This window comes from Myotis lucifugus, unplaced genomic scaffold (assembly GCF_000147115.1).
Source record: "Myotis lucifugus unplaced genomic scaffold, Myoluc2.0 scaffold_61, whole genome shotgun sequence".
Classification (NCBI taxonomy): Eukaryota; Metazoa; Chordata; class Mammalia; order Chiroptera; family Vespertilionidae; genus Myotis; species Myotis lucifugus.
In genome coordinates, this window is record NW_005871109.1 from 977,314 (window position 1) to 993,701 (window position 16,388).

The 16,388-nt window shown below is 41.3% G+C and overlaps 1 protein-coding gene across 2 annotated transcripts in view; it reads right to left on the minus strand.

The window, feature by feature from the left end:
* Positions 1-16,388, minus strand: part of SPON1 (spondin 1) — a 251,717-nt gene that overhangs the window by 179,688 nt on the left and 55,641 nt on the right. For both annotated transcript variants that reach the window (XM_023754511.1, XM_006089580.3), the window contains exon 3: positions 3,080-3,213. In XM_023754511.1, the coding sequence (XP_023610279.1) occupies positions 3,080-3,213 (134 nt within the window). The remainder of the gene's footprint in view (positions 1-3,079; positions 3,214-16,388) is intronic.

Genomic DNA, 16,388 nt, shown 5'->3' on the forward strand with positions numbered 1-16,388 from the left:
AGCATAAGATAAATCTAAACAATAAATACCAAATGGATATATTTGCTACCATTGGGTAGGAAACGCTGAGATTCATTAGGGGGTTTTTTTTTTTCACTTCTTCTGTATTCTGTATTTCACTATTTTCTGTATTATTTGAAATGTTACAATGTAAATGTATGTACATCTTATCTTGAAAACTATTAATTCTTCAGTGAATAGTTTTAGCTTGTATTAGTTCCTTCAGAAGAAACAAAGAAAAGGAAGAACATGGGGTTTTAGAGTTATATGGATGTGTGACTTCAAGAAACTTGTCTAGACCTGGCCAGGTAACTCAGTTGGTTAGAGTGTCGGCCTGATAAGCCAAGATTGTGGGTTTGATCCCTGGTCAGGGCACATAACAAGAATCAACCAGTGAATGCATAAAGAAGTGGAACAATGAATCAATGTTTCCTCTCTCTCTCTTTTGTCACTCTCCCCTCCCTTCATCTCTCTAAAATCAATGAATAAAAATTAAAAAAAGAAACTTGTTTAATTCCCTGAAACTTGACTCTTCATTTGTAAAATGGGGGAGTTGTTGTGAAGATTAACTTAGATAAAACCTGTGAGCTGTGCAGCTGTGTTCCTGGTACAGAGAAAGTATTAGTTGACTTTTGTTCTCTCCTGCATTTGGCCCATGAGAACCTCAAGGGCCAAAAACATACGTCAGTTGCCTATACATATCACGCGTATGCAGATAGAGCTCAGTTACATTTGCTGAAAGAATGAGTGAATGCACAAGCCACACTGCTTAGCTGGTAATAAATAAATGTATGTCCACATATGTTCATTGTTAATGGGTAAACGAGAGATGCCTTTCTGGCTTCCACCAGGGAGATCAAATGCTCTGGTTTGTGAGAACAAGAAATCATAGAAAAACAGAGATCTAGGTGAGAGTAAGGTTTTTAGAGTGGAAAGACTCATCACGTAGATCTGATGTTTTCCAACTTTCTTCTCCAGGGCCCCAGGCCCTGCAGAGGGATAGGGCCACCATGGGCAGGGGTAGGGTGCTAGAAAGCCAAACTGAGACCCGTGTTCAGGCTGAGAGATTGGACATACTAATGGACAATGGGCAGACCATATATGACAATGACAATAGAAATCTGACCCCGACCTTTGCAGCAACTGGCCTGGGAAGCCAAACCACAACCTCTGAAGCTATCAGCCCAGAACGTTTAGGACTTGGTCAATGACTGCCGACTTCTCTAACCTCCCCACCCCCCCTACTGCCTCCTCTATTTTTAAGTCATGACCAACCAAAGAAAGCCAAATGCACTCTCCAAACCAATTGCATAAGAGGCCTCACTTCTAGCTATCCCCCTTCCTGCTCCCCCATTCCAACAACCTCCGACCAGAACATACCTGCAGTCTTCCCTCTTTTTACTCTAAAGCGTTTCCACTCCTCTGCTGCCTTTGAGTCTCTGCCAAATGCTAGTGATGATGGTCACTGACTTCCTTGATATACAGCAAGCTCTGAATAAACAGATTCTGCGTGTTTTCATTTCAGTGGTCTCTTGATTTCCACAAGGTCTTCTCCCACATTTCTACTAGATACTAGATATATGTTATATATTAAGTTTATATGTAAAATTTCATTTTAAAACTTCTAGTTGCTATTTTTAAAACGAATCTCCAATGTAAATTAACACCAAGAGCTAAAGTTCTACTGCTAATTTTTTTTTCCAAATCACCAGTGTAATTAATGCCAAGAGCCAAACTTCTCAAGGAATCTGAGGAAGGATGCTCAGCTTGCATTAAACTAAAAAAGAAACAGATGATGTCCAGACAGAGCACCAAAAGAGAGGGCTGAGTCTGGACAGGGGACAGAGGTTCCTAGAGATCTCTGCGGGTTTTTTTTTCCATAAGTCAGGCCCAGCTGAGTCTGGAAACTACAGGGATTGGAACGGAGAGGTGAAAGGCTTCCTTATCAGCCTCTCCTGGGGGCTGGCCTGGAGTTAACCACATTTGTAATTCTGTTGAAATGTCCACATGCCAGAGATGCAGACAAATAAACCAAACACATGAATAAGGCCTTGGGTGTTTTAAAGAAGAGGAAGATGGTTGGGAAGGTCCCAGCCCCTACCTCCATGGGGAAGACTTCTCAGATATTGGAATTGGAGCCTTGGCCATCTAACCATGACTATTGTATATCTGAATTCCTAAAATTCTCACCGTTACTCTATACAGTCTGTAAATCTATTTAAAATAAGTCATTCCTAGTTTCCAAAGCTGGTGAATGTCAGTGGATGTCTCAGTAGAAAAGGAGCTTTGCATCAAGTAAGTCTGGGGAATGCTGGATGAAACCAAGTTAAACAGATTTCATTGTAGCAGGATTTTCTAAAACCTTCAATATGATAACATATGCTGTGAATGTGCAAAAGAAGATACAATATACAGCATATTTCAAACTTGTTTAACCACAGAAGTTGATTTCTTGCCCACCTATTTACATCTCCTTGAACACCACTCTATGGCATACAGTTTTGGAGACACTGTTTTGAGATAATGCTACCTCTCAGAGGAAAACTATTAGCTGGTTAACACTTCTGATCATTTATTGTAACTTACCAAAAGGAAAACCAGGAGGTCCCCTAGGAAGTGGCACAAGAGGGCAATTTTGATGGGAGAAGGTAAAAACATAGGATCATAAAGCAGAGCTGGAGGCTAATGGAGGTTACAGTTGGGTCTCAGGTCAGCCTGGCACAGATTAATGTTACTAGATATTAGATTCCAGATGGAGAAAGTCAAAGATTATCCTCACCTGGTTCGTAATTTTTCTTGACCAGCCATAGTAGCATTATCTCTAGGAAGATAGAGAGTGGCCAGGACAATCACTGTATTAGGTGAAAATCAAGATTTCGGCAAATGATTCTTTTATAGCACTTTACCAATGATGGCCTCCAGTCCCATTTTGGAGTGGAGATAACTCAGAGCAGAGAAATGATACAACTTGCCCGATGGCCCAGCAAAGCTACTTTTCTTTCTGCAACCACATCGTGAAGCCTTTTGTGGACCGCAGGGGAGGGGAGTGAAGTGTGATGAGAATCCCATGCTCACTTACTTTAGAATGACACAGCCCGTCCCTGCCGGCGGTGCTATCCAGAACACCTGGATCCGTGTCCTCCTCCGTGGGGTGCTTTCCGTGACCGCGACAGGGCAGTTACTCATAAACTGTGTTTCTTCTTCATCTATGATCTATGGAAAACCAGCGGAAAATAAACACATTAAAATGTGCTTCGTTTCGGGAAGGCTCTTATGTTTCTGAGTTGACACTTCCTTCCTTTTATTTTTAAAGCTGTCATTTTGTGTTAGCAGCTCTCGATCCCCAGACACCAGAGTAGTGGCTGGCGTAGAGTCCCAGTCACTGCTTGTGGAATTAACAAGAGGGCAAGGACTGGGCATATGTCCTATGCCCTCCAGGACCGGGATCTTGGGTCAGCACTTTGAGGATCAGGAAACTAGGGGATGATCTTGCTCATTTCACTAAGATACGCCGTGTCCCACTTCAGGGAAGGGAGAGGAGGATGGGAAAGAGAAAATTCAAAGCAAACAGTCTCTATAGGGCTAGTTGTAACGCAGCAACAATTTTATAACTTGAAATTAAAGTGTTATAAGAAAACACCCCTTTGGAGAAGTATCACAAATTACATGGAGTTCCCCAGCTTCACAGCACTGTTTTCCTGTGGTCTCTACTTTGTTTCTTTAAAAAAATATGATTTTAGAGAGAAAGGTAGGGGGAAGGGAGAGAAAGAGAAACTGGTGTGAGAGAGAAACATCGATCAGCTGCCTCCTGTAAGAGCCCTGACCAAGGATCAAACCTGCACATTTTTGGTGTACAGGAGGACACTCCAACCGACTGAGCCACCAAGCCAGGGCTCTCTACTTTCTCAACTTGTACCTGAGATTAGTATTGTCCCAAGTTAGCCATCAAGGTTTCCAATGGCACTGCAAAAAAAGCTGGTAGCCATTCCCATTCCCCAAGGCTGCCTTCAGCATTTCTCCTGCTTGCTTCTGGGTCTGCTGCCAGTACTTGCCTATTCATTTTAGTAGAGCCATAGACTATGGATCTTTTGGGGAATCATCTAAATCCAATTGGTCTTAAGTGCCAACTCCAGTTGACTGGTATGTCATGAGGAGTGTTAATAACATTAATGGATGACATTTATTGAGTGTTGAGTCCACGCCAGGCACTAAACTAAGTGCTTATCTGAATTACTCATTTAATCTTTAAATATAATCTAATAAAACTATTAAACCCATATTGTACTTGTTTCACATTTTTTTAAAAAAATCGTCTTCCTTTTAGCACAACAGGTAAAAAAAAAAAAGGCACTCAAACTCCTTAATTCATCATATATTTTCTTCACTGGACAAAGCCAAGGCACTTGTCTATTACATTTGTTTATCTCTGTATTCTTTACCCTGTTCCCATTTCCCTCCTCTATTTAACACTTACTCCTAAATATTTAATACTAGAGGCCCGGTGCACAAAAATTTGTGCACTCGGGGGGGGGGGGGTCCCTCAGCCCGGCCTGTGCCCTCTCGCAGTCTGGGACCCCTCGGGAGATAACGACCTGCTGGCTTAGGCCTGCTCCCAGGTGGCAGAGGGCACGCCCAATCCCTAGGTGCAGCCCCTGGTCGGGCTCAGAGCAGGGCCGATTGGGGAGTTGGGGCGCCGCCCCCTGTCATGCACAGAGCAGGGCGGATTGGGAGGTTGCGATGCCACCCTCAGTCACGCTCAGGGTAGGGCCGATTGGGGGGTTGTGGCGCCACCCCCTGTCATGCACAGAGCAGGGCCAATCAGGGGGTTGGGGCTCTGTACCCTGTCACGCACAGAGCAGGGTCGATCAGGGGGCTGGGGAGCTCCCCCTGTTACACACAGAGCAGGGACCATCAGGGGGTTGGGGAGCTCCCCCCTGTCACGCACAAAGTAGGGCCAATAGGGGAGTTGGGGCACTGCCCCGTCACACACAGAGCAGGGCGGATCAGGGGGTTGGGGCGCCGTCACTCTCACATTCAGGGCAGGGCTGATGGGGAGGTTATGGCTCTACCCCGTCACACACAGAGCAGGGCCCGTGGGGGGTAGGGGGGGTTGGGGCGCCGCACCCTGTCACACACAGAGCCGCAGGGCGATCAGGGGGTTGGGGAGCTCCCCCCTATCAGGCATAGAACAGGGCTGATCAGGGGGTTGGGGTGCCTTCCCCTGTCATGAACAGAGCAGGGTGGATAGGGAGGTTGTGGCCCCGCCCCCTGTCACACACAGAGCCACAGGGCGATCAGGGGGTTTGGGCGCTGCCCCCTGTCACGCTGATCCCGGTGCCGGGAGGCCTCGCGGCTCCGCTGATCCTGGTGCTGGGAGGCATATTACCCTTTTACTATATAGGATAGAGGCCTGGTGCATGGGTAGGGGCTGGCTGGTTTGCCCTGAAGGGTGTCCTGGATCAGGGTGGGGGTCCCCACTGGGGTGCCTGACCAGCCTGGATGAGGGGATGATGGCTGTTTGCAGCTGGTCACACACCCTTCAGGGTGGGGGTCCCCACTGGGGGCCTGGCCAGTCTGGGTGAGGGGCTGAGGGCTGTTTTCAGGCTGGTGGGTGACTGAAGCTCCCAACCGCTCCTTTTTTTCTTTTTTTTTTTTTATTCTGGGCCAAGGCCTCGGCTGCTGAAAGCAGGTATCTGGTTTGTTTCGGTTCTATAATCGAAACACTGTATCATCTCCAGCTCTGAGATCCCGGCCGGCTGAAAGCTGGTTTCTGGGGTTTTGTTTAGCTTCTATATTTGTTACAATGTTTCAAACTGCCAGCTCAGAGGCTGGCAAGGCAGGCGGGGAACGTTAGAGTCCTCCTTCACTGAAGCAAGCAAGCCTCATGTTCATTTCCAGCTGCCTGGCTGCCGGCCGCCATCTTGGCTGAATGTTAATTTGCATATCTCACTGATTAGCCAATGGGAAGGGTAGCAGTCGTACGCTAATTACCATGTTTCTCTTTTATTAGATAGGATATGTCCTTCTGTGTGTGTGTGTGTGTGTGTGTGTGTGTGTGTGTGTGTTACTTACTTGAAGTTACATAGAATTGTTTTGTATTTTAAGGGTGTTTTTTTTTCACTTAACCTTATGCTTTTGGAATATGTCTGTGTTACTATATTTGAATATAATTCATTGATTCTGTTGCCTAGTATGCCATTACTGCATAGACCACATTTTATCTATCCACTTTCCCAGGGAGGAGCACTTAGCTGACTTCCAGCTCATTGCCTCCAGAAACATTGCTGCAATGGGTCCTCATGCTGCTCTGCTTGTGAAGGCACATGGGAGTGTCTCAGCAACATAAACCATGTAGTGGGATTGCTGGGCTGTTGGGTTGTGGGTATAATAGTAATTTCACTAAGTACTTCCAGATTGTTCTGCAGAATGACTATGCCTACTTTTCTTCTATTAGCTATGCATTAGTGTTCCCATTTCCCCACATCCTTACCAGTATTGTGATTGTTGGACTTTCTAATAATTTCCAATTTAATAGATGTAAATTAGTATCTTGTTTTGATTTAAGACTAGCACATTTGAGCATCTCTTCACAAATTTATCGGGTTTCTCCTGTGAACTGTCTACTTAAAATCGCTGTCAGTGGATTTTCCTATCTTTTTTATTTTTTTGCTGATTTGTAGGACTTTCTAGATACGAATCCTTCATCATTTACAAATATCTTTCTGTCACTCAGAGGTTCATCTTATCTTTAAATTCTTCATTTAACAGAACTCAATTAATTTTAATCTAGCCAAATTCATCAATTTCTCTCCCAGGGCTTGTACCTTTTTGGTTTTGTCTAAAAATTGAGATCACAAAGATATTGTCCAATATTTTCTTACATTAAGTTTATAATTTTACCTTTCACATTTAAGTCTTCAATCTATTTGGAATTTATATTTCTAATATGATGGAGTAGGGATCCAACTCCATTTCTCCATACTGTGAGCTACTTTAAAAAATTTAATAAACTTTTTGAAGGGCAGTTTTTTAAAAATATATTTTACTGATTTTTTACAGAGAGCAATGGAGAGGGATAGAGAGTTAGAAACACCGGTGAGAGAGAAACATCGATCAGCTGCCTCCTGCACACTCCCCACTGGGTATGCGCCTGCAACCAAGGTACATGCCCCTGGCCGGAATCGAACCTGTGACCCTTGAGTCCACAGGCCAATGCTCTATCCACTGAGCCAAACCGGTTAGGGCTGAAGAGCAGTTTTAAATTTACTGCAAATTTGAGCAGAAATTACAAGAATTTCTGGATACTTCCTGTGCCCACACACAGACAACTTCTTCTATTTTCAACATGTAGCAGCAGAGTGGTACATTTGTTACATGAACCTACATTGACACATCATTACCATTCAAAGTCCATAGTTTATATTAGGGTTCACTCTTGGTGTTGTACATTCTAATGGTTTTGAGAAATGTATAATGACATGTATCTACTAAAGGCATTGTACACTGTAGTATTGTACTGAATAGTTTCATTTCTTCTGTGCTCTACCTATTCATCCCCCAACCCTCCAAAAAAACTTGGCAACCATCAATCTTTTAATATAATCACTTATTAATTCCAGGAGTTTTTGTCTTTTTTTTTTTTCAGATTTCTCTACATATTATCATGTCACTTATGAACAAACACTTTTATTTCTTCCTTCTCAATCTATATACCTTTTATTTCCTTCTCTTGTTTTAGTGGATTATCTAGGACTTCCAGTAACATGTTGAAAAGTAGTGGTGAGAGGGGATCTTAACAGGAAAGTTTCAAGTTTCTTACCAGTAAATATGAGATTAGCTATAGGTTATTTTTTGTAGATGTTCTTTATCAACATCTTTATTGAGGACATTCCTCTCTATTCCTAGTTTGCTGAGTTTTTAATATGAATGTATATTGGGTTCTGTCAAATGCTTTTTCTTTATCTATTAATATGATTATGTGATGTTTCCTCTTTATCCTGATCATGTGATAGATTACATTTATTGTTTTTAAAAGTTGAAACAACTCTGCATACTGGGATAAATCCCACTTGGTTGGGTGTACAATTCTTCTTATGTACTGTTGGATTCAATTAGCTAATATTTTCTCGAGAATTTTTGCATCTATGTTCATGAGAGATACGGATCTTAGTTTTATTGCAGTGTCTTTTAGTTTTAGTATTAGTGTGATGCTGGCTTCATAAAACGAGTCGGGAAGTAGAGAATAGGTATAATTTCTTCCTTAAATGTTTGATGGAATTCACTAGTGAACCCATCTGGGCCTGGTGCTGTATTGTAAGGTTATTAATTATTGATTTAATTTCTTTATTATAAATAGGCCTATTCAGATTGTTTATTTCTTCTTGTGTGAGTTTTGGCAGATTGTGTCTTTCAAGGAATTAGACAATTTTATCTAGGTTATCAAATGTGTGGGCATAGTTATTCAGAATATTCCTTTGTTATTTTTTTAATGGACATAAAAATTGTAGTAATGTCCTTTCTTTCATTTTTGATATTAGTAATATGTGTTCTCTCTCTTTTTTTCTTAGTTAGCCTGACAAGAGGCTTATGGGTTTTATTTATCTTTTCAAAGAGCCAGCTTTTGGTCTTGTTGATTTTCTCTATTAATATCCTAGTTTTAATTTCATTGACTTCCACTCTAATTTTTATTATTTATTTTCTTCTGCTTACAATGAATGTAATTTGATTTTCTTTTTCTTATTTTCTAAGGTGGAACCTTAAATTATAAATGTTAGATCTTTATTCTATCCTGATATGTACATTCAATGGTATAAATTTTCCTCTAAGAATTGCTTTTGCTGCATCCCATAAATTTTGATAAGCTGTATTTTCATTTAGTTCAATAGATTTTAAAATTTAGCTTGAAGTTTCTTTATTCACCTGTGTGTTAGCTAGAAGCATGCTGCTTAATTTCCAAGTATTTGAAGATTTCTGTTATTGATTTCTAGTTTAATATCATGGTGGTCTGAGAGCAGTCATTGTATGCTTCCCATTCTTTTAAACTTAAGGTGTGTTTTATGGACCAGAATGTGGTCTATGTTGGTGAATGTTCCATATAAGCAGCGGTTCTCAACCTGTGGGTCGCAACCATCGGAAAACACAGATAGCATATCAGATATTTACATTATCATTCATAACAGTAGCAAAATTACAGTTATGAAGTAACAACGAAGATAATATTATGGTTGGGGGTCACCACAACATAAGGAACTGTATTAAAGGGTTCCGGCATTAGGAAGGTTGAGAACCACTGTTTTAGAAGAATGTGTAATCTACTATTGTTGGATGAAGTAGTCTATATACGTCAATCATATCCAGTTGATTGATGGTATGGTTGAGTTCAAGTATATCCTTATGGATATTCTGCCAGCAGGATCTGTCCATTTCTGATAGGGGCGTTGATGTCTCCAACTATAATAGTGGATTCATTTATTTCTCCTTGCATTTCTACCAGTTTGCACTTCACGTTTTTTTTTTTTTTTTAATTTTATTTTATTGATTTTTTACAGAGAGGAAGGGAGAGAGATAGAGAGTTAGAAACATCGATGAGAGAGAAACATCGATCAGCTGCCTCTTGCACATCTCCCACTGGGGATGTGCCCGCAACCCAGGTACATGCCCTTGACCGGAATCAAACCCGGGACCCTTCAGTCCGCAGGCCGACGCTCTATCCACTGAGCCAAACCGGTCTTGGCATACACTTCACGTTTTTTGATACTGGTTGTTAGGCACATACATATTAAGGATTGTTATGTCTTCTTTAAGTATTGACCCCCCTTATCATTCTGTAATTCTCTTTTTATCCCTAGTAAATGTCCTTGCTCTGAAGTGTGCTGTCTGAAATTAATATAGCTATTCCTGTTTTCTTTTGATTAGTGTTAGCATAGTATATCTTTCTTCATCATTCTACTTTTAATCTATATGTCTTTTTATTTATTTATTTATTTATTCATTCATTCATTCATTCATTCATTTATTTATTCCTCATCCAAGGATATTTTTCCCATTGATTTCTAGAGAGAGTGGGAGGGAGGAGGGGGAGAAAGAGAGAAACATCGATGTGAACGAGACATATAGATTGGTTGCCTCCCACATGAGCCCCTGCCGGGGCTGGGGAACCTGCAACTGAGGTACATGTCTTTGACTGGGAATCAAACCCGTGACCTTTCAGTCCTCAAACTGACACTCTAATCACCGATCCAAACTGGCCTGGGTACATGTCTTTATATTTAAAGTGAGTTTCTTATAAACAACATGCAGTTGGGTTTTGTTTTTTTACTCACTCTGAAAAATCTGTCTTTTAATTGGTGTATTTAGACCATTGACAATTTGAGGTAATTATTGATAATAGTTGGATTAACATTTGCCATATTTGTTATTATTTTCTACTTGTTGCCCTGGTTCTTTGTTCCTATTTTTGTCTCCCACACATTATCAGCCTTCTGTGGTTTTAACTGAGCATTTTATATGACTCTTTTTCTCTCTTTCCTAACCATATTGGTCATACTTTTTCTTTTGCTTTTTTTAGTTGTTGTCCTAGAATTTGCTGTATAGCATAAATTTTCAACCAACCCAAGTTACTTTCAAATGATACTATATTGCTTCACAGATAGTGCAAACCCCTTATAATATATTCTTAATTTCTCTATCATGTCCATTGCATTGTTATCATTTATTTCACTTATACATAAGCATACATAAGCATATTTATAGCTATAAGTATATGAAACTGAATACATTGTTGTTGTTTTGAAAAATCTGTTATCTGTTTGATCAATTAAGAATAAGAAAAAAATAAAACTTCATTTTACCTTCACTTATTCCTTCTTTGATAATCTTCCTTTCTTTGTGAATATCAGAGTTTCTGACCTATATTATTTTCCTTCTCACTAAAGAACTTTTTAAACATTTCTTGCAAGGCAGGTCTACTGGTGGCAGATTCCCTCAATTTTTCTTTGGCTGAAAAAGCCTTTATTTCTTCTTCACTTTTGAAGAATAATTTTGCAGGATCCAGAATTCTAAGTTAGTGGTTCTTTTTTTCTCAACACTTTAAATGTTCCACTCAACTCTTTTTTGTGTGCATAGTTTCTGAAGAAAAGTTTGATATAATTCTTATCTTTGTTCCTTTACAGGTAAGGTGTTTTATCCCCCCTCTGGCTTCTTTCAGGATTTTTTCTTGTCTCTGATTTTCTGTAGAATAAAAATGATATACCTAGATGTAATGTTTGTGACACTTCTCTTTCTTGATGTTCTCTGAGCTTCCTGGATCTGTGGTTTGTTGTCTGATATTAAGTTGAGGAAATTCTCAGTTGTTACTGTTTCGAATATTTCTTCCGTTCTATTCTCTCTTTCTTCTCCTGGTATTCATATTACGTGTATGTTATACCTTTTGTAGCTGTCCCACAATCCTTGGATATTCTGTTCTGTGTGTTTGTTTTTCAGTCTTTGTTCTCTTTGCTTTACAGTTTTCAAGGTATCTGTTGATATATCCTCAAGCCCAGAGATTCCTCAGCTGTGTCCAGTCTGCTAATAAGCCCATCAAAGGCATTCTTCATTTCTGTTCCAAGGTCTTTTATCTCTAGCATTTCTTTTTGTTGTTGTTTTTCCCCTCTTAGGGTTTCCATCTCTGTGCTTACATCACCCATCTGTTCTTGCATGCTGTCTACTTAATCCACCAGTGCCCTTGGCCTATGAATCATGGCTGTTCTAAATTCCTAGTCAGATAACTCCAACACCCCTGCTATGCCTGGTGCTGATACTTTCTCTGTCTCTTCAAACTGTATTTTTTGCCTTGGGTAGACCTTTTAGTTGTTTGTTGAAAGCTGGACATGATGTCCTGGGTAAAGGAACTGAGATAAATAGACCTTTAGTATTGTGGTGGTGAGGTGTGTGTGTGAGGGGTGAGGGAAGCCTTCTATGGTCCTATTTTTAGGTCTCAGTCTTTTGGTGACTTGAGGTCCTACACTGTGGAACGTCACAGGTGCTTCTCAGTTTCCCCCTACTCCTTAGATGAGACAGGGTGGCTGGAGGGCTGGGGTTGTGTGTTCCCTCCCTCACCCTCCCAAAGGTTAGGCCCTGATGAAACAGTTAGTCCTTATACATAAGCATGCATAAGCATATTTATAGCTATAAGTATATGAAACTGAATACATTGTTGTTGTTTTTAACAAACTGCTATCTGATCGACCAATTAAGGGCAGGCCTTATTGAGAACAGAATGCTCTGGCATATTAAAAATTATTCATTTTCTCCTCCCCCTGCCAGAAGTGCAAGGGAATTTTTCTCTGATATTCACCGTGAGGATAGACGTGATGGAGCTCCTGGAGGTAAAACTCACAAAAGTTTTGTTCCCCTCCCCGAATTCACCAGCTGGGTGCCCCTGGAGATTTTAGCTCTCAGAATTGTCCACGCTGAGGAGCCTTTAGCAATCTACCAATTACAGTTTAGGTTTCCTGCCCTGGTCTGTGGAGGTTTCTGGTCTGATAAGTTGTGATTCTCTGTACCTTCCTATCTGTCTCTCCCTCTGATAGATGTTAAAAGAGTTGATTTTTCCATTCTGATTGGCTTTATACTTGTTAAGATGGAGGGACAACTTCCAAGCTCCTTTCACTTGGGATGGGGCCCCAGAAGAGCCCATACTGTGAGCCGCTTTTAATACTAGTTTCAACCCATCTTTCCCCCACTTTTTTGTGATGCCACGTCTCTCTTATATAGACTGATGATGCGATTTATTGTCAAACAAATAATTAATAATTGTTCTGGGACAACAGGTAAAACTGAGACTTTCCCAGGCAAATGGGACATATGTTCAGTGTAATCGTGTACCAGGTTCCTAAACACTCATGTTGTTTCTGGCAGTGTAATATATTTTAATATCTGGAAGGGCAAGTCCCTCTTCCTTGTTCTTCTTTATCAACACTGTGTTATCTGTTTGTGGCTCTTTATTTTTAGGAGCTCCCTTACCTCTCTGTCATTTTATCTTCCTGATGTGACAAAATCCCAACCCTAGATGACCTTCTCACACTTGCGCAGCACAGGGCTGCTGGACAAAGCCCGTGATAAGGTCAATTATCTCCTATATTAATTGGCTCCTAGCCTCAAGTCTGCCCTGTCACTTTCCCGCTCTTGACAATAATGATTTCAAATCTTCCCAAACCTCTTACTGTATTACTTGCCTCTTACTTTACAGGAAACAAACAAACAAACAAAACCAAAGGTTATCAGACATAAAGTTCCACATTTTCCCATCTGCAGCCACCATGACCTTCTTCATTCCTGTTATAACAGAGGAGCAAACTTTTTTACATCTCTGCTTTGGTCCCATCCCTTCTTCCTGACTCTAGCAATTACTCCCTTCTCCCCTCCAGATTCAACTTTTGCCCCAACTAAATCATTCCCATTAGTCTTTTAAGCACCTTTGAGCCTCTCCACTTAAAAATTAAGAGACACTCAGTTAATTGTAGGCAGCGCCTGGGAAAGCACATGAGCTGATTGGCGGCTGAGTCCAGTGGCATTCGGCAGAGCCACATCCTGGAAACATACTGTGCCAGAGGCAGGTATGTTGTCAGCCTGACCCTTAGCTCAGATGCCAGGGAGTGGGTTTCATTATCTAAGTTCAGCCAGGCGCAAGGAACAGACGCAATTATCCGGGCTCAGCCAGGAGTGACAATTACAAAGAAGCCACAAGAATGAAGAATTACAGCTTGATCTTTAACCATGATTTCACATAATTTCCTTTGTCTTACACTCTAGTAAAACTTCCTGGAATTATGCTGTATATAATAAACGCACTGCACCAGCTCTGGGTCACTGTCTCTCCATCAGAGGGCAGCGTCCCACCTGGCCCCAGCTTTCCCTACTGTCTCTGTGTCTGTCTCTTTTTTTCCTTTTCTCAATCCCCAGCCGCCCCTACTCAGGACTCATCCACTCTCTAGCAGTGATGGTTGAGGTAAAGAGAGAAAACTTATAGTTAACCCTCATCCCCTTCTGATTATGGTGTTATCTCTCTTGAAAGAGTTGGCTATATTTACTGTCTTCATGTCACCTCCCACTCATTTTCAATCCAATCCCAAGGTTTGCAGATACATCACACTATCCAAACAGCTCTAGCTAAGGTGATCCCTGGCTTTTTAAAAATATATATATATTTTTTATTGATTTCTGAGAGAGGAAGTCAGAGGGAGAGAGAGATAGAAACATCAATGATGATAATCATTGATAATCATTGATTGGCCGCCTCCTGCACGCCCCCTACTGGGGAACAAGTCCAGGCAAGTGCCCCAACTGGGAATTGAACCACGACCTCCTGGCACATACATAGATTAACACTCAACCACTGAGCCACACTGGCCGGGAGCTGACCCCTGGCTTTTGCAATGCTTAACCGAATAGATACTATGTAATCCTTGTTCTTGTAACATTCTTCTCCCTTGGTTTCTGTGCCATGGCTCCTTGCTGCTCTTCTCCCCACTTCAACTTCCTTGTCCACTCTTTCTCCACTTTCTTTGGCTGCTCATCCTACTCTACTGGCTTTTAAATCGGAAATTTCTCAAGTCTCAGTCCTGAACCCTCTCTTGTTCTGACTTTATTCTTTCTCTGTAGGTGATCTCATTCAGCTCATGCTTTAATTACTACCTCTGTGGAGATAATTCACAAACTTATATTTCTAGTCTTGGCTGCTTCTCTGAGCTCCAGGCATGTATCTCCAACTTTCTATATTCTACCTGCATTTCCTCTTGGATCAAAACACCTCAAATCCACCTTGTCAACAACTAACTTAACAATCTTCCCTCTAACCTGGTCCTATTCCCATTGTACAAGTCAGAAATGTTGGCCATCATCCTTGGCTCATCCTTCTACATCCAAATGCTTCCATTTTACCTTCCAAATAGCTCTTGATTTTCTACTACTATCCCTACTACAACCCTAGATGAAGCTATATCATTTAAAATCTCAAACAATGCAAAATTATCCTAACTAGTCTCTGCACATCCTCTCTTGCCTTTCTTCAGTTTGTTCTCTACATTGCAAGCCAGAGCAATTTTTAAAAACACAGATATAACTAGAATATGTCCCTTTTAAGAACTATTCCAAAGCTTTTTATTGTTTCCAGAATCAAGACCGAATCCTTACAGAGCTGAGTCCCTGCCTTCCTGCCTCTGTAGTCTCATTGTGCCATCTCCCTCCTTGTTTTCTGCTCTTGGCCACGCTGGTGTTGCTTTCTTCTGAAGGTTAGTCAGTTCCATTTCCTTCCTCCCTCCGTTCCGTCTCCCTCCCTCCTTTCCTTGTTCCCTTCATTCCTTTCCTCCACCTCACTTTTCATTGAAAAGCCTTCCCTGTCTCCTTTCACTGTGGCCATTCCCCTTCCTTATATATGTTCTCATACACCCATTCCTCTCCATTTAGACTTTATATCACACTTCTCATTTTACATGTATTTGTTTGATTCCTTGATTAACATCTACTTCTCTAATCATCTGTAAACTACAGGAGGATAGGTATTGTCTCTTGGTGTGTTTTTTCCCCCATTGTGTCTTCAGCGCTAACACAGTGCTGGTACATAATAGGTGTGCACTGAACAAATAGGTGTACTGCCTCCTCCCTTTGGTTGCAAGATTTCTGGCTCTGTGCCTTGGTTGCACTATCTGCCCAGTTCCCTTCATTAAACAACTCCCTGGACTTCCTTCTGACTTTAGACTTTGTTTTCCTAAATGATTATTAATAAATGGCTAGCATTTTTGAGCAGTATCTATTAGCCAAAGACTTTACATATATTATTTTCATTTCCCTCAAACCTTATTAAGTCTATCCTTGAAGAAACTACTGTGATGCAGATGGGTTCAATAACCTGTCCAAGTCCGTAGTGGTAGAGCTAGGAGTTAACACCGGCCTTACGTGGCTCTAATGCCTGTGCTCTTTTCCCTATACCACAGTCCCTCCTAATAGTGTCATCTCCCTTATGTTAGGTAAGAATTTTCTCTCTAGCCAGGCTTAGTCCCATAGAACCGCACACACTGGTGCAGCCCACAACAACAAAACACCCCGCTCCAACACACACTCAGATAGTTGGTAAATGTAAATAGTAGTACTTTTGCTTCATACTTTCTTGAAGAGTTCTTAGATTCCCTTCTGCAGCTTTGTTGGGGTGAGGGTGGATTTCCAAACAGTGTGATTTTCTTGGACTTGTACAGTGGCCTCCAGTGAGGACTCCCTTTAAGTAAAGGTTGTCATAGAGAACTCTCTCAGGGACCACTAATCCTAAATCTTTTATTATTATTATCTTTATTATTGTAAGTATTACATAGGTCCTCCTTCCCACCCTCACCCCCCACCCCCGCCCATTAACCTAT